At 39.3% G+C, this 25247-nt stretch overlaps 1 protein-coding gene across 3 annotated transcripts; it reads left to right on the top strand.

The window, feature by feature from the left end:
* Nucleotides 1-247: 247 nt before the first annotated feature.
* On the top strand, nt 248-25194 carry cryz (crystallin, zeta (quinone reductase)). 3 transcript variants are annotated; one of them, XR_009066971.1, is made up of 11 exons: nt 248-410; nt 2823-2975; nt 3171-3334; nt 5208-5259; nt 5354-5503; nt 5621-5722; nt 5847-5942; nt 11766-12515; nt 24739-24811; nt 24891-24957; nt 25101-25194. XR_009066971.1 is itself a non-coding variant. In XM_057857531.1 (8 exons), exons 1-8 carry the CDS (start codon nt 463-465, stop codon nt 11925-11927), a joined length of 987 nt encoding a protein of 328 aa, XP_057713514.1. In that variant the 5' UTR covers nt 417-462; the 3' UTR covers nt 11928-14617. The 3 variants fall into 3 exon arrangements, 1 of the variants encoding a protein (XP_057713514.1); XR_009066970.1 differs by lacking the exon at nt 248-410 and adding an exon at nt 417-570 and having other exon boundaries at nt 25101-25189; XM_057857531.1 differs by lacking the exons at nt 248-410; nt 24739-24811; nt 24891-24957; nt 25101-25194 and adding an exon at nt 417-570 and having other exon boundaries at nt 11766-14617.
* The last annotated feature ends 53 nt before the right edge of the window (nt 25195-25247 follow it).

Below are 25247 nucleotides of genomic sequence, written 5' to 3'. Positions count from 1 at the left end.
GAAAAAAAAAAGGGAAAAAAATGACAACACTAACCACACCGTTCATCGTCTAAATCTTAACACTAAACAGTAATATAGACGTTTTCAAATTTACGCCATCCTCTTACATACTTAGAAATGGAAAATATAGTTGGTATATTTCCTCCGAACGTTCCACCTGTTGCTCATTAGCAGTCCCGCTTGGTGATGTAGAAAATCCGTGTGGCATTGTAGTAATGCTACCCAGAAGACTTCCAGTTATTGAACATATTTACAATTGTTGGTCGTGGTTAAAGTATAAAGTCTGCTGTTATTTATTTCATTCAGGTGGTTGTTTACGCCACGATGTTGTCTTTTTCCTTGGAGTGGCGCTGCTCTGAATAATAGTCTCAAATATCAAGAGAAGAAGAAAAATGTAAACAGTATAAACAGTGAGTACGACTCATTAGTAGTAGTCGTTTTTGTTTTGATAGTCGGTGCAGTATGTCAGGTTTGAAGCTAATGAGGGCGATCCGAGTGAGCGAGTTCGGTGCTCCATCAGTCCTAAAACTGTGCGCTGACGTAGAAGTTCCGCAGCCTGGAAGTGGACAGGCAAGTCTGTTCACGCCATTCGACTTGTGACTCTCGGAAGCCCACTCGAAAGCACAGAGCAGTATTTGAATTTGCACACTAAAAGGTGTTTGCTATTTCAAAATGCAAGGGCGTACGTTTGGTCTCAACATTGGTAGGGACGATATAACAGCATAACCTGCATGTACGCATTTTGCTGGAGACGGAAAATAAGACCGTCAGGGCTACATTTCTCACGAATATGAGTAATTAATCGATAGGCTAAATGATCAATGCAAAATAAATCTGTGTTGACCTATAACAACTTTCATGTGCTTTGGTTCAGGTGACACACTGTTCAAATCAAACCTTTGATTTTTATACCTACTAAAGAATCCTTTTGAAAACATCCAGAATAAGATTTTATTAGCCAATTTAAATTGCAATATTTTAACTTGTTAATAATATCTTAACTATCCAGGAATGCATAATGTAAACATTTGTTTTAAAACCACTCAACATTGTCCAAATCAATAAATTAAATACAACTGAAAAAACGTCTTAGTCAGGGTATAACAAAAATAAATAAAAATGGAGCCTTCCTTCAGGTAAGACACGACTGCCCTTGTCCACAGGCACAGCTAAACTCAACAAAAAATGAAAACTTTTTACCTCGACTATGATTAATGTATGATTATCTGAAAGAATGTTTGGATAGGCTGCAAATAAAACATTTTTGAATAAATAATGTAGAAAATAATTTAGGGCTGTCAAACGATTAAAAATTTTAATCGAGTTAATTACAGCCTAAAAATTAATTAATCGCAATTAATCGCAATTCAAACCATCTATGAAATATGCCATATTTTTCTGTAAATTATATATATATTCTGTAAAATAAATTGTTGGAATGGAAAAATAAGACACAAGATGGATATATACATTCAACATACGGTACATAAGGACTGTAGTGGGCATTTCACTCTACTGTCATTTAAATCTGTCTATGCTGTCCTCACTCCGAAGTGTCTACTTTTTCCAAAGCTAGACAGCTAGGGAACGACGCCTTAATAATCAGACTTCTTCCTTTTTCATCTGATTTATTAAAAAAATAGCCTCAAACCAATTTCCTCTTTAGACTGTCGTAAAACTACAGTACAAAAAAAAAAGTACACATGCATTGCATTAGCAACAACGTTAGCTTAGCACGCTATACATGTTCACTAAACATAAACAAAAAGAGTCTCATACAAAAAATATAACATTTCGCTTACTAACATAATATGTACATTCTTTACAACAACCATACTTACGGACAAATCTTGTCCAAGGATCATATAAGCACAACATTACAACGTAGGCGTCAGCCCGAGACGTCGTGCAGCCATATTGAACTGGCAAGAAAATAATAAACCATGTCGCAAAGTGACCACAAGAGTTCGCTGTTAGACAGCACAAAAAGCCTTGCTGTAAAATTTACCAAAAGGCAGAGTACTGTCTGAGCGGGACATGTGCGTTAATTGCGACAAATATTTTAATGTGATTAATTTAAAAAATTAATTACCGCGCGTTAACGCGATAATTTTGACAGCCCTAAAATAAATACATTTTAGATGAATGCAAGTCATCAGCAGTGGGGAAGGACCGACACATTTAGGAGATGATAAGGGGTAAATGTTAGTCTAAACATAATGAAAATAATTCACTTAATAATGGTAGGGTCAATTATATCCTTATAACAAGTGGGAAGCCAACCTAAAAAAATGACCTATGTAACTGAACTCATTGCATAATACAAATAAGGTTGCTTAAAAGTCGGTGGGGACACTTACCAGGGAGCCCGGTACCCTGTACTCCCGGACCACCCCCACAGGACTCCCCGAGGGAGACGGTCAAACGCCCTCTCCAAATCCACAAAACACATGTAGACTGGTTAGGTGAACTCCCATGCTTCCTCGAGGACCCTGCCGAGGGTGGGTAGCTGGTCCATTGTTCCACGGCCGGGACGAAAAGCACACTGCTCCCCATGAATCCGAGAGTCAACCTCCTGACAGACCCTCCTCTCCAGCACCCCTGAATAGACTTTACCAGGGAGGCTGAGGAGTGTGATCCCCTCTATAGTTGGAACACACCTTCCGCCCCCCTCCCCCCCCTTAAAAAGGGGGACCACTACCCCGGTCTTCCAATCCAGAGGCACTGTCCCCGATGTCCACACGATGTTGTAGAGACGTGTCGAGAAAAAAAACAATTGCAATTACTTCTTGTAGCTTAACATGCTTGTGTATTTGGTGTAGGTGTTAATACGTGTCCATGCCTGCGGCGTGAACCCTGTGGAAACATACATCCGTGCTGGGACATACAACCGGAAGCCCTTGCTTCCATACACACCTGGCACCGATGTAGCTGGCATGGTAGAAAGTGTCGGAGAGGGCATCACAGCAGTGCAGGTACTAGGAAGTTGATTGGATACGTCATTTATCACATGAAAAGTACATTTTTATCACTAAACTCAACATGATTCAAATAGTGTGAGCTTTTTTGTTTGTTCAGAATGTTCTCGTTGAATTCTGTTGAGATTTGTCCAATGCCCGTGCAATTTCTATGGTGTTTTGTAAATATGTTCCGGTGTGGCTTCATTCCAGACAGGGGATCGTGTCTTTACCACGTCCACTCTGACTGGAGGTTATGCAGAATTTGCTGTAGCTGCACATGACAATGTCCACAAGCTGCCTGATACATTAGACTTCAGCCAGGGAGCAGCAATCGGCATCCCATACTTCACAGCCTACAGAGCTCTGGTTCACAAGTAAGACAGTATCAATATTGATTTTTCTCTCTTCATACATATGCGTCAAGTCCATATACTTTAAGTCCATAACAATAGTTACCTCAAAGCACATTACATATGGAACAAGTGAACCACACTTGTCACTATGATATGACATTGACCCCTGCCAACTAGCCAAATGTGGGCGAGTTTCAGCTGCATGAAACTGCAACACCTCAACTAGCCTCTTCAGTGGGCATCATAACCATGATGTGAAGGTATTACACCCCATGAATGGTTTGGCACACATGTGACATGCAAATCTGTTGTTAAATGAATATAAATCCCAACTGAGTGTAAGTCATACCAGCCATAAAAATACACAATGAAGAAGAAAAAACATATAAGTTGTACTTAAATATAAGTGTCATTTTTGTGGGCATTGTTTTTTTTTTTTTTTTAATCAGAGACCAAAAACTAATATCATACATTATTGTACCATATTTTCCACACTATAAGGCACATTGGAGGAAAGGCGCACGTTCAGCGAACGGCCTACTTTAAAACTCTTTTCATATACTGCATTAGGCATGTTGCATTATAAGGTGCAGTAGTAGTAGTAGTAGTAGTAGTGGTTGACTTTGCGTAATGCATCCATTAAATGGAGCTGTGCAAAAGTGAATGTTCTGCCATGATGAACTAATATTGGTCCATATATACAGTGCATCGGATTATGAGGCATGTTCTTTTGACAAAATTGAAGGCTTTTAGATGCACCCATGGTCTCCGCGGCCCCTTAAAATGTCTTAAAAGGTCTTATTTACTATATGTGGTTTTTTAAAATGTCTTGATGAGCATTATATTTTTTGAGGTATGGCATTAAATTTCACATGGGAGGTATTAAATTTCATTCGAGTAGCCTAACATACAGTGTATCTCAAAAGTGAGTACACCCCTTGCATTTCTGCAGAAGTATATCTTTTCAACACTGACAAAATGACACTTTGACACAATGAAATGTAGTCTTTGTGCAGCTTATATAATGGAGTTCATTTATTTTCCCCTCAAAATAACTCAAAATATAACCATTAATATCTAAACCCCGGACAACAAAAGAGAGTACACCCATTAGAAACTACATACATCCCTAAATGTCCAAATTGAGTACTGCTTGTCATCTTCCCTCCAAAATGACATGTGACTCGTTACAGGAGGCTGTCAGCTTTGCTGCAGAGATAAAAGAGTTGGGGGTTAGCCTGTTAGTGCTGAGACCATATGTTGCACTCTACATCAAATTGGTGTGCATGGCTGTCACCCCAAGAGGAGGCCTCTTCTGAAGACGGTACACAAGACAGCCCGCCCGTCTCATCAGACCATAGGACATGGTTCCACTAATCCATGTGCTTTGTTGACATGTCTTCAGCAAACTGTTTGCGGGCTTTCTTGTGTACCGTCTTCAGAAGAGGCTACCTCCTGGGGTGACAGCCATGCACACCAATTTGATGTAGAGTACGGCGTATGGTCTGAGCATTAAAAGGCTGACCCCCCCACCTCTTCAATCTCTGCAGCCAAGCTGACAGCACTCCTGTAACGAGTCACATGACATTTTGGAGGGAAAATGACAAGCAGTACTCAATTTGGACATTTAGGGATGTACGTAGTTTCTAAGGGGTGTACAACACTTTTGTTATCAGGGGTTTAGATTAGAAAATTAATGGACACTATTTGTTATATTAGTAACTTCAGTTGCGATTTTAGCATAGACATGTTTACAACTGACATCACCTTAAGTGGCTTTTTTCAGTGAACTAGTGCTATATCAACTGCAACCCCAAAGGAAGAATCGAAGAAATAAACTTTTCCTTCAATCTCAGATGACAAATTAAGTCAGTTGTTTCTATTTGTGTTGCAGGGCTCATGTAAAGGCAGGAGAGACTGTCCTCATCCATGGAGCCAGTGGAGGGGTGAGTTTTTTTTTATTTATTTAAAAAAAATTTTTTTTTTAACAAATGTTAATTGAAAAAAAAATGAAAAAAAAATCTTCTCATGCGTGGATAGGTTGGTCTGGCAGCATGTCAGCTCTCTCGTGTGCTGGGCCTCAGGGTGCTGGGGACTGCTGGGACCAAAGAGGGAATGGAGCTTGTGGCCAAAAATGGAGCTCACCTGACATTTAATCACAGAGAGGTTGACTATACTGACAAAATAATGGTACAATCACTTTCTGTCATTACAACACAACACAATATTGTGTACGTTGTAGTAAGCAAACATTGTGATGCAATTTTATTGAATGTCATTATTGTTTTCTGGGTGTTTTTGTTGCAGGGAGCCACAGAAGGCCAAGGAGTAGATGTGATTGTGGAAATGTTGTCTAATGTCAACCTTAACAAAGACCTCCAAATGATGAAATTTGGAGGTCGTGTAACGGTCAGTATCTTAGCAACCTCTGTATCTCACAGTACTTTTCTTTCACTTGGGTCTTCACTATTACTCTGATGTACAATGGACTTTCCATTCAGCATCATGTACAAACATGTTCTCTTCTCTTTAGGTTGTAGGCTCAAGAGGGCCCATAGAAATTAACCCCAGAGACACAATGGCCAAAGAGAGCAGCATTATAGGAGTTTCCCTTTTCTCTGCCACACCGGTAAACTATTATCAAATACAACCTCAACAGATATCCAATGGTGATTGCTAGTGTATAATGGGAATAATCCTAATTATTTAGTAATCATAATAATAATTTTTTGAAATAATTTTTACAACACATACATTATAACACATTTGCTTATACACTAGGGCTGCAACTAATGATTATTTTTATAATCAATTAATCAGATGATTAATTAAATGATTGATTGATCTGATCAATGTTACTTTTTTCAATTACCTTTTACAATTTAAATTGATGTTGTTTTAGGCATGACGTAACAATGAAGACAAAATTGAGGACTATTGTCTTCAGAAATAATATTTTATTACAGCTTCCTGACTTAACTGTAGTCTACAACTGTAGTGTTTTAAGTACATAAAACTTTTGAAAGTTTTTAATAAAAGTTCTAAGTATAAAACATAAAAATAACTTATCAGTACACAAGTAATACAAAAGTCTTATTCATTCAAAAATGTGCTGCTAATTGACTTTTTTTTTGTGTGTGGGTAAAACGCTGATATAAATTGTGTCAATGACTCATTTTTTTTTCTTAAAAAAAAAAAACTAAACAAAATCGGATATGGAGAAGTCACTGTATTGAATCGGTTTACTTCATCAAACAGTTGTTGGAACATTTAACAATTTAAAAGCACTATTTTATGACATTTTACAGTTTGAATGAAAGACTAAGCTGTTATAGTATATGAATGGGGTTATGCGTGTGGTTTCTTTATAAAAAGAAATGAGACAAGTTTACTATCTTACAATAAGGAAAACACCCTGCGATTTTGCAAGTTCGCCCACTTAGAAATGATGGGCGGGTTTGAAATTTTCGTGGTAGGTGCTTGTCCACTGTGAGAGACAATCTAAAAAAAATCCAGAAATCACAGTGTATGATTTTTTAACAATTTATTTGTGTTATACTGCTGCAAGTAAGTATTTTAACACCTGAGAAAATCAATGTCAATTAGGCCTGTCGCGATAACAAACTTTAGTGGGCGATAAATTCTCTCATAAATTATTGCGATATGCGATATTATTGTGCGCCCCCCCCCCCCCCCCCCCATTTTTTTAAACCAATTTACAATAACACAGTGAGAATACAGTATATATTAATAGATCAAGTACACCCATTTAAACGCGATAAATATTTACTCTTAAATTCAAAAATACTTTTTAAGAAATCACAACTAAAAACAATAGACCATGCCTCTTAAGTAAAAAACAACAATATTGATACCGCACAGAAACACAGAATAAATCAAATGTGTTTAAAAAAAATAATAATAAAATTGCACTTAATAACTTAAGCATTTAGGCATATGAAAACTTTTCCCATCGTAGCTTCTGCAGTGGTGTTCCATAGGGATGCAATGATACAGTTAAGTCACGGTTCGGTACGATTTTTGATACGGGGGACGTGATTTTCGATCCGATTCAATACATTTAATGCTCCGTAAAAAATAACAATTATATTTTTTGTTTCTTTTTTTTTAATTTTTTTAATTTATTTATTTATTATTTTTTTTATTGCCATCATATAAACATGCATTTTAGTGTATAATATTTATGTGCTTACTTCTTACTGATCTGAAAAAAATTTAAGTGCTGAGAACAATCTTTACTGTTTGTAAAGTGAGGCAGGGCACACTGTTGATTGCTACAGCTCTTTTAGCAGCTAGGTTTACTACATGAGCAAGACATCCTATTTGTGGTCCGAATCCATTTGTGCCACGTACTGAATTAACAATATTTGCAACATTATCTATAGTCACTGTTATGGATTGATTTGGCCTTCTTAACTTCCATTCAGTCATGACAGTTTAGAATTCATCTGTTACGTCCGCGAATGCGGAAATAAGGTTGGACCAAGCAGCAGACAACAAGCGAGGATGGCGTTCAAGGGTTTATTAACAACAAACGAAAAACAACACGCGATTGCGGAAAGGCAGAAAAACAAAAAGGGTCCGTGACAGTAGGTCAACGGGGCTCGGTAATACAAGGGTTTATTAAGCACTAACGAAAAACAACACGCGATTGCGGAAAGGCAGAAAAACAAAAAGGGTCCGTGACAGTAGGTCGACGGGGCTCAATAATGCAAACTCGAGGGTAACTGAGACAATAGGCAGATAGCCGGTAAATACAAATTCTCAAATACCTGCACAAGGTAGAGATACGCCGAAGAGCAGCACAACAAACAAAATCCTAGGCCGGAATACGCGAGAGTAACGAGGCAATAGTGCGAAAATGCAATGGCGATCAGCAAGCAATATCTCGGCAGCTTTCTTCGGGATCAGCCGTGCTTAAATGCTGTGTTGATGAGCCGCATTGAGTGCAGGTGCGACGTCAGGAACGCCCCCCACAATGAGCTCTGTAACAAAACATAATCTAACCAGCAGCAGAACGTCACATCATCATGTAGTATATGGACAACGTGTCCCATAATCACTCTGGGCTCACGTAGCCAATGGCATGGGACATAGGACATCTAGTTTGCCATTTCATGATATCTAGTGTGTGGGCGCATTAAAAAAAGTTAGCAAGCCCCGCTGAAGTCACGTCTGCTCATTACTACACAACACCAGCATATGACAATCAACTTTCATAAACAGGACGAGTTTGAAGCACAGCGCTCTTAATTTCATTCAGCTGTACGTTGTCGAAGCGAGGTTGTTCGTAGCAACCAAGTCGGTAACAATGTTTTGGCGGACTTCGTTGTAAATAGGCATGTGCCGGTATGAGATTTTCACGGTACAATAACCGTGAGCAAAAATACCGCGGTTTCACGGTATTGCAATTATAGCTCCAAAATTTTGAGATGTATGGGTTTTAAAAAAAAAAAAAAAAATCCATTGAACAGGATTTTTTCAAAACATATTTGCAAATTGGAACATGAATATAATGTGAAAATAAATAAATTAAGAAAAAATAACAAATATTATATAAAATTAAAATAAATAGAACCTAGACTATACCCACAGCCACAGCTCAAGTTGCTCAATATTAGAGTAAGAACAAAATAATTGCTATAAAAAGTAAAAACACTTCTAAATAAAATTAAAAATATATACTGTATGACTTTTTTTTTTGAGGGGGGAAGCTCAAGTGAAGTTTCGCCATTTTCAGCCACTGTGTCAACTCTAGTCTACATGATGCCATCCCTTTGTGTTAAAAAGAACAAAGAATTCATAAGTTAATAAGTTAGTTAAAAATGTATAAGTTAGTTTTATAAATTAGTTAAAATGTAAATATTGTTGAGGAAAGGTTTCATCTAAAAAAAAAAAAAAAAGTGAGGACTGAGACCTCCTCTCTCAATTAGCGATCTTTGACGCGATTCTTTTTCTTTCCCCCCTGCATTCAAGCTTTTCTCTCACTCAGCGGCTGTGAGACGTAAAAGAAGCTGCTCTCCCAGTTTAGCCTAGGCTAACATTCGTCTTTGTAAGTTTTAGTTAGTTTGTATATTGAATTTGAAAGGAAAATGTGTGTTTTGTTTTTGGCGAACTTTTTAATGGAGCTACTGCTATCCTGTTGAACCTAATCACACGTGGAAAAATACAATTGTACAGCGTTTTAAATGTATTTATTTGTATATTTCACCACGATTTGAGAGCTCAATAAATTGAAGAAAAGTACGCCTTGTGTTTGGAGGATTTGTTTTTGGGTTTGCTGGCTGTTTAGTGACACTCACGGCAACAAACGGGAAGGGGTGAGCGGTGCCGCACCAAGCCACTTCGGCTGCATTTTGGCACATGAAAAATAGTGAATACCTTACTAAGGTATGACGGAAAATTTTAGTGGTTTTGAAACCGCGACGTTTTCACACCACGGTAAACCGTGAAACCGGTAACCGGCACATGTCTAGTTGTAAATATCCGGCGTTGTGCCGGAAAATAGCCGCCCCGCGTGAAATGTCACTCCTGACGGGAGCGCCCACACGTCAAGAACACCGGCGCGCCGTAGATGGTCCACAGTCACTCCGGAGCACTGACGCGGCCGGTATACGTTGAACAATAGGATATAATGGGAACGATTGACTCCGGCGCAAATTTTTGCCGGACCTGGAACGAAGATTCATTTTGCGCAGTTGGTAACGAGGAATCCAAACTTTTAACAGCACGTCTGACGCACGCGTGCACGCACGTGGACGCGAGGCGATAAATCGCAGCGGAAAAATTAGCGCCTTCATTTTTATTTATCGCGTGATAAATGGAATTATTGCATATTGCGACAGGCTTAATGTCAATATTTGGTAAAGTAGCCTTTGTTTACAATCACAGAGGTCAAATGTTTCCTGTAACTTTTTACCAGGTTTGCACAGACTGCAGCAGGGATTTTGCACCACTGCTCCTCACAGATCTTCTCTAAATCAATCAGGTTTCAGGACTGTCACTGAAAAACACAGAGTTTGAGCTTCCTCCAAAGATTTTGAATTTGGTTTAGGGCTGAAGACTGCTTAGGCCCATCCACAACCTTGATGTGCTTTTTACAAAGCACTCCTTGGTTATTCTGGCTATCTGCTTCGGGCCATTGGTTGTTGGAAGACCCATAAATGACCATTTTCAATGCTCTAACTGAGGGAAGAAGGTTATTCTCCAAAATCTCACAATACATGACCCTGGTGATCTTCTCCTTAATACAGTGCAGTTGTCCAGTCCCATGTGCAGAAAAACACCCCTAAAGCATGATGTTACCACCCCAATGCTTCACAGTAGGGATGGTGTTCTTGGAATGGTACTCATCATTCTTCATCCTCCAAACACTATGAGTGGAATTAAGACCAAAAAGTTCCATTTTGATCTCATACAGTGGGGAGAACAAGTATTTGATACACTGCCAATGGGTTTTCCCATTGGCAGTGCCCCACTGTATGACCACATGACTTTCTCCCATGACTCCTCTGGATCATCCAAATGGTCCATGGCAAATTTAAAACAGGAAGTGTGCTGGTTTAAGCAGGGGAACCTTGTATGCCATGCATGATTTTAAACCATCACGTCTTAATGTACTCCCAACAGTAACCATGGAAATGGTGGGCCCAGTTCCTTTCAGGTCATTGATCAGCTCCTCCTGTGTAGTTCTTGGCTGATTCCTGACCATTTTTAGGATTATTGAGACCCTACAAGGTAGATCTTCATTGGAGCCCCAGTTCGAGGGAGACTGACAGTCACCTACAGCTCCTTGCATTTTCATAATAATTCTTCCAACAGTGGATCTTATATCACCAAGCTGCAATGTTATTGCTCCGTAAATCTTTCCAGCTTTGTAGAGGTCTACAATTCCATCCCTGGTGTCTTTGGATAGCTCTTTGGGGTCTATGGGGTGGACAGGTGTTTATATGCAGCTAACCGCCTCAAACAGTTCAAAAAGTCAGACTCAAAACAGTCAACATCCACACCACTTATTGAATAAATAAGTGGTGTGGATGCAGACTTTTTAAAGGCAACTAACAGATCTTTGAGGCTCACAATTCTAGCCAATAGACAGGTGTTTGAGTACTTATTTGCAGCAGTATAATACAAATAAAAATATAGATTTAGATTGTCTCTCAAAGTGGACAAGCACCTACCATGTAAATTTCAAACCGGCCCATCATTTCTAAGTGGGAGAACTCGTAGGGTGTTCAAATACTTATTTTCCTCACTCTGTCATTAGCCACTGCCTAAGTCAGGTATAGTAATGCTCATATATCATTATAGTCAAGTGTGAGCACAAAGATACAAAACATTTTTTTCTTCTTACCATTTTTGCAAAAACTTACAAGGTTAATAAAACCCAATTATTGAATAGCCAAGTGAGTAAAATGTTGTCCTCACTCAGACGGAGAGGAAGGAGTGTGCAGCATTTCTTTTTGCTGGGATGGAAGCTGGTTGGCTGCGTCCAATTGTCGGGGACCAGTATCGACTGGACAAGGCTGCTCAGGCCCACCATGATATAATCGAATGCCGAGGGGCCACTGGAAAGATTGTGCTGACTATGTGATCATGTGACCAAATTACAGGGTGACATTTTAATGGCAAAATAAATCAAGAAGTGTTGTCATATTTAAGTGCAATTGAACTTTTTATTGAACAATAAGACTACTCTCTACTTTTACAAAATAGCAATTAATCTACATGTAGTAGAGCTGGTTATAATAGGAATCAATGCCTGATGATAAATTGCACTAAATGACACTCATTATTGTTTTTTTTTAGTAGAAATGTCTATCCTCAGCAGCTTTATAGTCAAACACGGCACAAATATATGAATTCATCTGTATTGAAGATGAACACATGAACCTTCCAAATACTTGTGTGACTATCACATTGATCATCATAAATTTTAAAAGAAAAAAATGTCAACTTGTATGTTTTTTGTGTGTGTGTCAGACACAACATTCTCTCCTCTCGGGTGACAGCTGGTTCTACTGAGTGTGCGCCATAGTGGCTTAGGTAACCTAAGATACACATACACAGCAGCACATTTTGGACTACATGAGGCTCACCCGCGTTAGTTGTTCAGGTATTGCTTAATGTGTGTCTGTGGAACATATTCAAAAGGGATCGAGCTATCCCATCTGATCGTCAGGTGAGTTTCTTTCCTTTACTCATTCAGCTATAGGGTTTGTTTTTGAAAGGCCTTTTGTCATTGAAGTATAAAACAGGCCATTTCATTTGTTCATTAGTTTTTTTGCTAGATGCTGTTACTCTTCATCAAAAGATTCTCCTAAAACGAGATTTACAAGCAAAATTCACAATCATGTAGGATGTAGATTGTAGAGCACTAGTGTTTGTTTTATTAAGTATGAATGTCATTATCATGAAACTAACAGTAAAACATGCTTTAGTACATTTATTTAGCATTCAGTCATAAACAGCTACGAATTCTGTAACAGTTTGTAACATCAAAATAGTATTGGATACTACATAGTGTTTATTTTGCCCATGTTATTTTCTACTTTTTGCTGCATTTATTTTCCTTCCCAAGTAGGCATTTTTCACATGAACTATTCCTATCAACTTGTTGCTGGGTAATGAGTTTGTTTAGAGAAGAATTCGAGAAGATTATAGTCCACAAGCCCAGAACACGATCGATTCGTAAAAGCTATTACCGAAACATGATATGTCTGAATGTCTTTGTGTCACGTCAGTCAGCATCCTGGGGATGACCTCAATTTCCCTCACAATAAAATGAATGGCTGACTGCTATCCCAGTATATAGCTCACCTCTTGTCCAAGGTCGAAGTCAGCTATTGCAAGTTTCAGCACAGCCGTGATCCTAATAAGGACAAGCGGGCTGATTTGATGATGAAATTGCGTATGCAACAGTTGCATAAAGGTCAATTAGACTAATGAACAGTTTGAAATACCAGTTTTGGCCCAAAACATTGAGGCTTTTGCTGGAAAGCAATTAAAAAAAAAAAAAAAAAAAAAAAACGCCCCAATTTTCCTTTCAATAAATTAAAGACACATTAAATTATGGCAGTTGTGTGCTGACTCTGGTTTGAGTTTAATTAGGTATGATTGATTCATTTTGAATTCAGCCACATCTCTGTTACAAGACGGGTTTGCATAGTAGTACTTCCATATTATGTTAGTTGTTTTATATTTACCCTTTCAAAAATATGTTTTGGAAAATTCATTGTAGTTGTAAAGGCTCTGTGTCACAAATTTTTCTTGTATGGTCCCATTTATTTTTAATGGTAAAATGTGTGTTTTTGAGCAGTGGTGTGTACACCTATCACCAGCAAGAGAGAGTATGACCTTCTGCTTATTTATTACATTTGTTGTGCAATACTTTCAAAAACAGAATATACAGTGCTGTATATGCTATTGAAAGATTTAGTCTAGGACTTTTGACTATAAAATCAGAAATGATGTAGTTAGTCAATCATTCGGTCTCCTACATTCCAAAAACATGCAAGGTAAATTGAAGAATGAATTGTCTGTTTAGGTACAGTGGGGCAAATAAGTATTTAGTATACCACTAATTGTTCAAGTTCTCCCACTTGAAAATATTAGAGAGGCCTGTAATTATCAACAAGGGTAAACCTCAACCATGAGAGACAATGTGGGGAAAAAAACCCAGAAAATCACATTGTTTGATTTTTAAAGAATTTATTTGCAAATCATGTTGGAAAATATTTGGGCAATACCAAAAGTTCATCTCAGTACTTTGTTATGTACCCTTTGTTGGCAATAACAGGGACCAAACGTTTTCTCTAACTCTTCACAAGCTTTTCACACACTATTGCTGGTAATTTGGCCCATTCCTCCATGCAGATCTCCTCTAGAGCAGTGATGTTTTGGGGCTGTCGTTGGGCAACACGGACTTTCAACTCCCTCCACAGATTTTCTATGGGGTTGAGATCTGGAGACTGGCTAGGCTACTCCAGGACCTTAAAATGCTTCTTGCGAAGCCACTCCTTTGCTGCCCTGGCTGTGTGTTTGGGATCATTGTCATGCTGAATCATCTTCAATGCCCTTGCTGATGGAAGGAGATTTTCACTCAAAATCTTTCTATACATGGCCCCATTCATTCTTTTCTTTACACAGATCAGTCGTCCTGGTCCCTTTGCAGAAAAACAGCCCCAAAGCATGATGTTTCCACCCCCATGCTTCACAGTGGGTATGGTGTTCTTCGGATGCAATTCAGTATTCTTTCTCCTCCAAACACGAGAACCTGTGTTTCTACCTAAAAGTTCTATTTTGGTTTCATCTGACCATAACACATTCTCCCAGTCCTCTTCTGGATCATCCAAATGCTCTCTAGCGAACTGCAGACGGGCCTGGACGTGTACTGGCTTCAGCAGAGGGACACGTCTGGTAGTGCAGGATTTGAGTCCCTGGCGGCGCTTTGTGTTACTGATAGTACCCTTTCTTACTGTGGTCCCAGCTCTCTGTAGGTCATTCACTAGGTCCCCCTGTGTGCTTCTGGGATTTTTGCTCACCGTTTTTGTTATCATTTTGACGCCACGGAGTGAGATCTTGCATGGAGCCCCAGATTGAGGGAGATTATCAGTGGTCTTGTATGTCTTCCATTTTGTAATTATTGCTCCCACAGTTGATTTCTTTACACCAAGCCTTTTACCTATTGCAGATTCAGTCAGTGGCGCCTCCAGAAATTTTTCATAGGGGCGGCCAGATGGGGCCACTTAAAATCTTGGGGTGGCCAAAACTAAAAGCCATAATTTCAGGTTTTCATTATATTATTGCAGTAAAAAGGTCAGGGGAAAACTATCAGAAAGACTTTAGGACACGGCTACTGATATACTTTGGTGTATTGTGTAATATTTGATGTTACTAATTATTTAATGTGCATAGTCCATAACTGTCCTGTCAACATTTTGAGTTCCACAACAATTCTGTTTTTATTGCATTGTGTATATATTAGGCATAAGGTGTACATTTAACTAGGGCTTTCAAACGATTAAAATTTTTAATCGAGTTAATCACAGCTTAAAAATTAATTAATTGTAATTAATCGCAATTCAAACCATCTCTAAAATATGCCATATTTTTCTATAAATTATTGTTGGAATGGAAAGATGGATATATACATTCAACATACTGTACATAAGTACTGTAATTGTTTATTATAACAATAAATCCACAAGATGGCATTAACATTATTAACATTCTTTCCGTGAAAGTGATCCACGGATAGAAAGACTTGTGATTCTTAAAGGATAAATGTGAGTTTGTTTTGTATATTGTGACTAAATATTGCCATCTAGTCTATTTGTTGAGCTTTCAGTAAGTGATACTGTAGCGACTTAACTGTTCTGCCCAAATGCACGATAGGGAGTGGTGCAACCATGACTGTGTGTGGTGGCTGCAAATGCTATATCTTCTCTGCATTGGGTACATTACAGGGTGTTAATAAAAAGATCAACTCCTGTCATTCGTCCCCATGTCGTTTCCAACGATATTTATAGTTACTTTGGGAGAGATGACAAAGCTTTTGCCAATTAAAATCACGGCCTCAATGAATGCTTGTATCTACTCCACTCACTTGACACTGCCTCTTATCTCTGTATATAAGTAAAACGGCGCCATTGTAGGCTGTTTGCGGCAATGCGTGTGTAGCTGCAGGCATCTGCATTCATTTTTGAATACGTCATGCTTTTATTTTGACACGCTAACCGGAAGTGCACACGCTACGACGCTAACCGGAAGCTTTACATTTTTGGAGCGAAAGAGAGCAGGTGCGTTCGGGTTTCTCACGCATGTGATGCATATTGTATATCTTTATAATTTTCTCATCGTTAACAATGTTGTAAATGTAACAGTTTCATGCAAGTTTCATGTTGAAGCATCACCTTTGACCGAGAAGAGTGCGTTTGAGAAGACTGCCATTGGTTGAATGCAGGCTAAAGTGGTCAGTGCAACTTTGTATTGTATTTTGCCATTAGCGTCTTTGCTGCTATGCTAGCGTTGTTCAAATTGAATATATGTTTGTTTTTATTTAGTTCTACGTTGTTTGGTGTTCTGAAGAGCAATAAACATCAGTGAATGGAACTGAAGCCTCCTTTGAAATCAATGAGCAGTACAGTAGAACACTTTTGCGTCGTGAAGAAAGACTTGGAGGTGAAGAAGGATCGGCTGCAGACCTACGGAAGGGGAAGCATCACGTGTGAGCGGTTCGTGTGAATCCAAGCGGCAAGTGGACAAGGCTACACAAGCGAGCACATGAATATTGTGTCTTTAAAATAGCGCAAGTACTTGTTAATTGCCATTAAGTGTGTCATACGAACTTTCATAAGTGTTCTTCTATAAGCGTATTTTCTGCACGTCTAAGCAAATAAGTAATTCTCCATTCTATTTGACGTTCAAATGTTCCAAGTGCATATTTAAGTATTTTAAGTGAGTTCTCATAATAATTGTTTTTATTATTGAGAATTGTTTACACATCATTAACCATTTGCGCACTCATTATAGAACTGTCAGTGTGATGTACTTTTAATGCGCACACAAAAGTCAAGTTAAAGTACACAATAAGAGTTACATTTAAATTTCACTCATAGAAACCAATTAATAACATTTCAACCAGTTAAGCATACTTCATTTAATATGCCACACACAAAGGAAAATGTTATCCCGCCTGCTGAAGAGACCACTCAAGGTAATTGTTCAATGCAGACTGTCTTCTCACATCAAGTGGATGTTAAAGTTGAAACAAGAAGAGAAGTTGATCAATCTCAGGTTGGTACAGATGATGAAGAACTGCCTCCTGAAATTAAGAAAACTGGACGCACACGTAAGCTCACTGAAAAGGGAATGAGTCTGTTAAATGACAAATTGAGCAATTTAAATGGAAGAATTGTGAAAATGTACAAAAGATGGAAATATCATATGAATGGTTTAAAGCGGTCAATTAAAGATAAATATGGTGAAGATCTGATCGAAGAGGTTATAAATGAAATCAACGCCATACAGGTTGACATTGATGAAACCTACCTCCAAATAAGAGACATTGCAATTCCCGAGCCTGACATTCGAAGAATAAATGACACATGCCAGGCATTGACGAAAACTGCAAACTTAAATGCTCAACAATATCGAAGTGGTGATGATAAAGACATATTGTGGCCTGATTCTAAGTCAGTGTTTGACAGCACAGTGTCCAGCATTTACTCAGCCACAACCAGTAAGTCAAAGACTTCTTCCAAATCATCTTCCCACTCGTCAATCTTGTCCCTTAATGTAAAACAAGCAGAAGCTGAAGTTGTGGCAACTCAAGAGGTACTAAAAATAATTAATGCTCAACATCAACAAAGAGAAGAAATTGAAAGACTTGAGCTAGAGGACCAAATTGTGGCAGCTGAAATTGAAGCAGAAAATGCTAAGAAAAAAGCCAAATTCATAGCAGAGAGCGCAAGTAGAAAATTTAAGCTGGAACAGAAAAGAAGAGAAATAGAACGTCTAGAAGAACTCAAAGGACATGTTGCAGCACAAGCAAGGTTCCAAGTTTATTCAGAAGCTCTCAATCAACCAACTACACTTAACCCTTTAAGTGAACCATTTTTCCCATCTCACCAAGCACAAGTCTCCATAGCTTCTGAGGAACAACCCAAGTCTGTACAAGTACAGCATCAACATGATGTAAAACCCATCAGAACTGCTGTTCCAAATGTATTTATCCAAACCTCTCCTTCTGTTCCACCAGTAAGCAGCCAAGTTCCTACAACTCAAGCACCGGTCCCTCTCAATGCTTCTAATGATCTCGCAAGAACTATTGCTGAAGCAATTACAGCAAATCGAGTTCCGATTCCAGAACCTGAGATCTTTACAGGTGATCCTCTTAAGTATAATGACTGGAAGTTGTCCTTTTGCACTTTGATCGATCGCAAGAATCTTCCAACTCAAGAAAAGTTGTTCTATTTACGGAAATATGTTGGTGACACAGCCAAAAGAGCAATAGAAGGCCATTTTATAATAGGAACAGAAAGTGCTTATTGTGCTGCTTGGAATGTACTTGAAGAAAGATTCGGTAACCCATTTGTAGTTGCCAAATCATATCGTGACAAGATATATGCATGGCATAAAATTGGCCATAAAGACTTTGACAACCTGCGTGACTTCGTCGATTTCCTGAGCAGTGTGGAGTCTGCAATGCCATACATTCAAGGTCTACAAATACTGAACGACTGTGTGGAAAATCAAAAGATTACTGTCAAACTCCCAGATTGGTTGAGCTCACGTTGGAACAGAGAAGTAACAATATATCAAGATCAAAACAGCATGTTCCCTGATTTCAAATTCTTCGTAAGATTCCTCAACACAGAAACTCGAATAGCGTGTAACCCGATCACATCGTTACATGCGCTGAAGCCGGCTGAACAAGAAAGATCAAAGCCAACTGAACGGGAACAGTCCAAGTTTCAACGAAGTCAGAAGGTCAGCGTCAAGACGTTTACCACAAATACAAGTGAAAAGACCAGCCTTGCATGTCTATTTTGCAAGAAAAAGGGTCACAGTCTTCATAGGTGTCGCAAAATTATGGAAAACACTGTTGAAGAAAGAGTAAAGTTTGTTCAACTGGAAAAATTATGCTTCGGGTGCCTAAAATCTGGACATAACTCCAAGGTTTGCAAATCCAGGAGTGTGTGCGAATTATGTGGAAAAGGACATCCCACATGTCTGCATCGAGATCGTGCAAAGAAAGACCAAGAGCAAAGTTTAAATAACAAACAAGAAAACAAAACTGAGAGCCACGCAGACAATTACCAACAGTTGGGAAACGAAGAAACACGACAAGTAACTTCTAACAGAGTTATTCAAGAAATAAACAGTACTCGAACCTCATCTATTGTTCCTGTCTATGTTTCCACGATAGCAGAACCTGAAAGAGAACTTCTGATGTATGCCTTACTTGATAGTCAAAGCGACACAACTTTCATTCTTGAAGATGCAGCAGAAACATTGTGCGCCAACAAAACACCAGTCGAACTTAAAGTGTCAACCATAACATCAAAAACAAAGGTTGTGAAAAGTCAAAGAGTGCAAGGACTACAAGTAAGAGGCCTCAACAGTGAAACTAAAATTAAACTTCCAAAAACATATACAAGAGACTACATACCAGCAAACAGGTCCCATATACCCACAAGCTCAACTGCAAAATCATGGCCTCACTTAAAGCATTTAGCAGATGAAATGTCTCCTGAGCTTGACTGTGAAGTGGGATTGTTAATTGGCTATGACTGTCCGCAAGCCTTACTTCCCAGAAAGGTTGTAATGGGCAACGAAAACCAGCCATACGCCCAAAGGTCTGTGTTGGGTTGGAGCATTATTGGCAACAGCAACACCGACATTGATTACCACCACGAAGATGGAATCGGCGTGAGTCATCATATCATCATGAGAAAGGTGCTACCGGCTACCAAGTCCTCATCAGAGATCAAGACAGAGGTCCAGTTTGTTTGTCGAACCCAAGTCAAAGAAGTGATCACACCGGCAGATATACTCAAGGTTTTTGAGTCAGATTTTACTGAGAAGTTCAGTGAAGAAATTTGCACATCACAAGAAGACATTACATTCTTGAAAAAGCTAAATGATGGCATCAAGCAAAAGCGGAATGGACATTACGAAATGCCATTGCCTTTTAAAGAAGATAGACCATCACTGCCGAACAACAAAGTGTGTGCTGAACATCGACTCAGATGTCTTGAGAAACGTCTAAATAAAAATGATCAATATCGCAGTGATTATGTTGCCTTTATGGATGACATAATTGCTAGAGGAGATGCTGAAAAGGTTCCAGAGTCTGAGATAAACAACCAGTCCTCATGGTATGTCCCTCACCATGGTGTTTATCACCCTCATAAACCAGGAAAGGTTCGAGTGGTATTTGACTGTTCAGCTAAATTCCAGAATACATCCTTAAACGAGCATCTACTTACTGGGCCTGACCTAACGAACACCCTTGTAGGTGTCTTGCTTCGCTTTCGCAAAGGACAAGTAGCAATCATGTGTGATGTGGAGCGAATGTTCCATCAGTTCCATGTTGCACCAAAGGACCAAGACTATCTCCGATTTCTGTGGTGGGAAAAAGGAAATATGGAAATTCCACCTTCAGTGTTCCGAATGAAGGTTCACTTATTTGGCGCTGCTTCGTCACCAGGATGCGCGAACTTTGGGCTCAAGCACCTAGCTGCAGAAGGAACAGGCAAGTTTAGCGAAGCTACCGTAAAGTTCATTCAGCGCAATTTTTATGTTGATGATGGATTGATAAGTTTGGACAGTGAAGAAGAAGCTATACAGCTTGTTAGAGAGGCAAGAGAGCTCTGCAATGCTGGTAAGCTCCACCTACACAAATTCATCACCAATAACAAGAATGTGCTTGCCACAATCCCTAAGCAGGAACGCGCTGAAGGTGTAGCTGACCTAGACTTGGCCTTGGGAGAACACAAGATGGAACGAGCTCTCGGGGTCCAATGGTGCATCAGTTCAGATAAGTTTCAATTTAAAGTGAGAATAAAAACCCATCCCTTTACAAGAAGAGGAGTACTGTCAACAGTGGCTTCAATTTTTGATCCCCTTGGATTCGTAGCGCCCGTCATTTTGAAAGGCAAACAAATTCTACAAAGAATGTGCCAAGAGAAGTTAGGATGGGATGAGCCCATTTCTGAAGAACTCAGGCTGCAGTGGGAAGCATTGTTGCAAGACATCCAGGATTTGTCTTTCGTGGAGATACCACGACATTACATACCACTGAATGCCAAGGAGGTTCACAAGTATGAACTTCATCATTTTTCCGACGCCAGCACCTCAGGCTATGGCATGTGTTCTTATCTCAGAGCTGTGTCAGAGTCTGGAAAGGTTCATTGTGTGCTTGTCATGGCAAAGGCACGGGTTGCGCCAACAAAGATAACGACAATTCCAAGATTGGAACTTTCAGCTACACTGTTGGCCACAAGGATAAGTGATCTGCTAAAAAGTGAAATGGAGATTGAAGATCTACATAATTACTTTTGGACTGATTCCAAGGTTGTTCTTGGATACATTAATAACGACGAAAAACGATTTCATTTATTCGTAGCCAATCGAATACAACAGATCAAAACAAGCACCACACCAAGTCAATGGCAATACGTTGCCTCAGAAGATAACCCTGCAGATCATGCCTCTCGCGGACGTACCACAAAGGAGCTTGTGAAATCCAACTGGTTCACAGGACCTAGTTTTTTGTGGCACAAGAACCTTCCTACAAGCGAAAACATGAAGGTGGGAGAGCTAGACCAAGATGATCCAGAAATTAAAAGAGCACATGTACATACAACAAAGACAAAGGAACAAAGATCTCTGTTAGATCGACTTCAAAATTTTTCAGATTGGAATAGAACTGTACAGGCCATTGCAAGACTTAAACGTTTGGCTAAACAACTGACAGGTCTTAAAACAAGATCCAATGACACTACAACAGTAGAAGAAAGAAAAGAGGCTGAACAATTCATAATCAAGATGGTTCAAGAAGAAGTGTTTAGGGATGAAATCAAATCTCTAAAACGAGCTAAAGACCTACAAAGGAATAAGTCCTTTGAGCTGCACAAGTTGAATCCATTTATGGATAACCAAGGTATCCTCAGGGTGGGAGGAAGATTGACACAGTCCACACTCCATCCACACATCAAACACCCAGCCATTCTCCCAAGAGGACATCACGTAAGTCGATTGTTGATAAAGTACCATCATGAGAAGATTCAACATCAGGGTCGTGGGATGACAATTAATGCACTACGCTCCAATGGTATTTGGATCATAGGGTGTAGTCGTGAAGTGTCATCATCCATCTTCAAGTGCATCAAATGCAGAAAATTCAGAAAGTGCAATCAAGGACAAAAAATGGCAGACCTTCCACTAGAGAGGATGGAAGCAACCCCTCCATTCACCTACAGTGGAATGGACTGCTTTGGACCATTTTCTGTCAAGGATGGAAGAAAAGAATTGAAGAAATATGGGCTTTTATTCACTTGCATGTGCTCAAGAGCGGTTCATATTGAGGTATTAGATGATCTTTCCTCTGATGCATTCCTCAACGCACTGCGCTGCTTTATTGCCATAAGGGGCAGTGTAAGTCAACTGCGGAGTGACCAAGGCACGAACTTCGTAGGAGCACGCAACGAATTCCAAGAACTAATGAAAGGATTAGAACAAGAACAGTTGAAAAAGCTAGGATGCGATTTCGTCATGAACCCACCTGCTTCCAGTCATATGGGCGGCGTTTGGGAGAGACAAATCCGCACTGTAAGAAGTGTTCTCACATCCGTCCTAGACCAATCTGCTGGAAGATTAGACAGTTCTTCATTGAGGACTTTCCTATATGAAGTCATGGCTATAGTGAATAGTCGACCGTTGTCCACAGAACATCTTAATGATCCGTCAGGACCAGAACCCCTGACGCCCAACCATATCTTGACAATGAAATCGTCAATCATCGCTCCACCACCTGGAGATTTCACAAGAGACGATCTTTATCTTCAAAAACGATGGAGACGAGTTCAATTCCTGTCTAATGTATTTTGGACCAGGTGGCGGAAAGAGTATTTGCTGAATCTGCAACGAAGAAGCAAATGGAACAAAACCAGGAGAAATACCAAAGTAGATGACATTGTCTTGTTGCAAGATGATTGCCCAAGAAATCAGTGGAGGTTGGCAAGAGTAGTTGAAGTTCTCCAAGGAACTGATGGAAAGGTCAGAAAACTCAAACTACTACTTAAAGATGCAATACATGACAGTCAATGTAATCTCAAAACAAAGCCAATTTACATTGAAAGGCCCATCCACAAGACAGTTCTATTACTTGAGGCTGATTAAGTAGATCCACAGTTTATTGAACAGTTTTTGAAAGTGGCTCTATGTACCTATGTTAAAATTTTCAATGTCTGTTGATAATACACTGTAAATGTTCAAGTTAATCACACAGTTGTGTGATGGTGGGAGTGTAGCTGCAGGCATCTGCATTCATTTTTGAATACGTCATGCTTTTATTTTGACACGCTAACCGGAAGTGCACACGCTACGACGCTAACCGGAAGCTTTACATTTTTGGAGCGAAAGAGAGCAGGTGCGTTCGGGTTTCTCACGCATGTGATGCATATTGTATATCTTTATAATTTTCTCATCGTTAACAATGTTGTAAATGTAACAGTTTCATGCAAGTTTCATGTTGAAGCATCACCTTTGACCGAGAAGAGTGCGTTTGAGAAGACTGCCATTGGTTGAATGCAGGCTAAAGTGGTCAGTGCAACTTTGTATTGTATTTTGCCATTAGCGTCTTTGCTGCTATGCTAGCGTTGTTCAAATTGAATATATGTTTGTTTTTATTTAGTTCTACGTTGTTTGGTGTTCTGAAGAGCAATAAACATCAGTGAATGGAACTGAAGCCTCCTTTGAAATCAATGAGCAGTACAGCGTGAGTGAGTCGTACCGCGAATTCATTAATTGCGATAAATATTTTCACGTGATTAAAAAAATTAATTACCACCCGTTAATGCGATAAATTTGACAGCACTACATTTAACAAAAGAAAATAAATGCATTCATTTGGGATGAAATGCATAACTGATGCTACAGCAATCTAACGATATACTGGCAAGCAGGGTGGCCAGTGGGGTGGCCAACCAATTTATAGGGGTGGCCTCGGCCACCCCTGGCCACCCCCTGGTGGCGCCACTGGATTCAGTCCTCCCAGCCTGGTGCAGTTCTACAATTTTGTCTCTGGTGTCCTTCGACAGCTCTTTGGTCTTGGCCATAGTGGAGTTTGGAGTGTGACTGACTGAGAGTTGTGGACAGGTGTCTTTTATACCGATAATGAGTTAAAACAGGTGCCATTAATACAGGTAACAAGTGGAGCCTCGTTAGAAGAAGTTAGACCTCTTTGACAGCCAGAAATCTTGCTTGTTTGTAGGTGACCAAATACTTATTTTCCACTCTAATTTGCAAATTAATTCTTTAAATGTCAAACAATGTGATTTTCTGTTTTTTTTCCACATTCTGTCTCTCATGGTTCAGGTTTACCCATGTTGACAAGTACAGGCCTCTAATCTTTTCAAGTAGGAGAACTTGCACAGTTGGTGGTTGACTAAATACTTATTTGCCCCACTGTATTAGGTACTTTAGCATACATATTTAATGATTATTATTATTATTTTTTTTTTTGTAAAGCTCTTCTTCTATTTACTGTTCCTTTCTCTCTGTTCACTCTAAACCTTTTTCTGTCCAGCTGATTTCTCTGGGGGCGTGGGGAGATAGCTTGTCAGTCACCAGAGTTGACAGATATCTCTGCAGCTAAATGTTGACATTTTATGCAGGGATGGTAGAGCAGTTCTATTTTATTCAGCTTCACTGGGAGATGGAGTGAACAGTGCAAGAAAACAAATAAAGGTGATGCTTATGTAAAGCTCTGTTTGAACAGCCCACACATGTAATGATGTTGATATTGACAATGATGACACTTTAACAGCCTGCAACCTGATTGGAGACATGTTACCTCATTATCTCCTCGCATTCATTGCAATACATCATGACAAGTAAGTGCCCTGTACTAACCCACGTCATCATCAAAAACATTATTACAATATTTTGAAAACCACTGTGTTGCAGTCTATTGGTTTATTATTCCATTTCAGAAGGTAATCTTCCAACCAATTGAATTGAAATTGAATGTTTCCAGGCCTCTTGCTGGTGTTGATGTTATTACTCATCATTGTCCAGCGACAATTCCCCGTCTCGTCATGCCCTGATTCGTGTATGGTTTGTACCGACAACACTGTCATCTGTCATAGACTGGCTCATATTATAGGTAACATACTTGGATGTA

This window comes from Corythoichthys intestinalis, chromosome 14 (genome assembly GCF_030265065.1).
Source record: "Corythoichthys intestinalis isolate RoL2023-P3 chromosome 14, ASM3026506v1, whole genome shotgun sequence".
In the NCBI taxonomy this organism is placed as follows: domain Eukaryota; kingdom Metazoa; phylum Chordata; class Actinopteri; order Syngnathiformes; family Syngnathidae; genus Corythoichthys; species Corythoichthys intestinalis.
This window is presented reverse-complemented; position numbering and strand designations above follow the sequence as displayed.

Coding starts and splice junctions, on each gene's coding strand:
- cryz (XM_057857531.1), top strand. CDS start 463: ATGTCAGGTTTGAAGCTAATGAGGGCGATCCGAGTGAGCGAGTTCGGT. Junction 3,335..5,207: donor TACAGAGCTCTGGTTCACAA/GTAAGACAGTAT, acceptor TTTGTGTTGCAG/GGCTCATGTAAAGGCAGGAG. Junction 5,260..5,353: donor TCCATGGAGCCAGTGGAGGG/GTGAGTTTTTTT, acceptor ATGCGTGGATAG/GTTGGTCTGGCAGCATGTCA.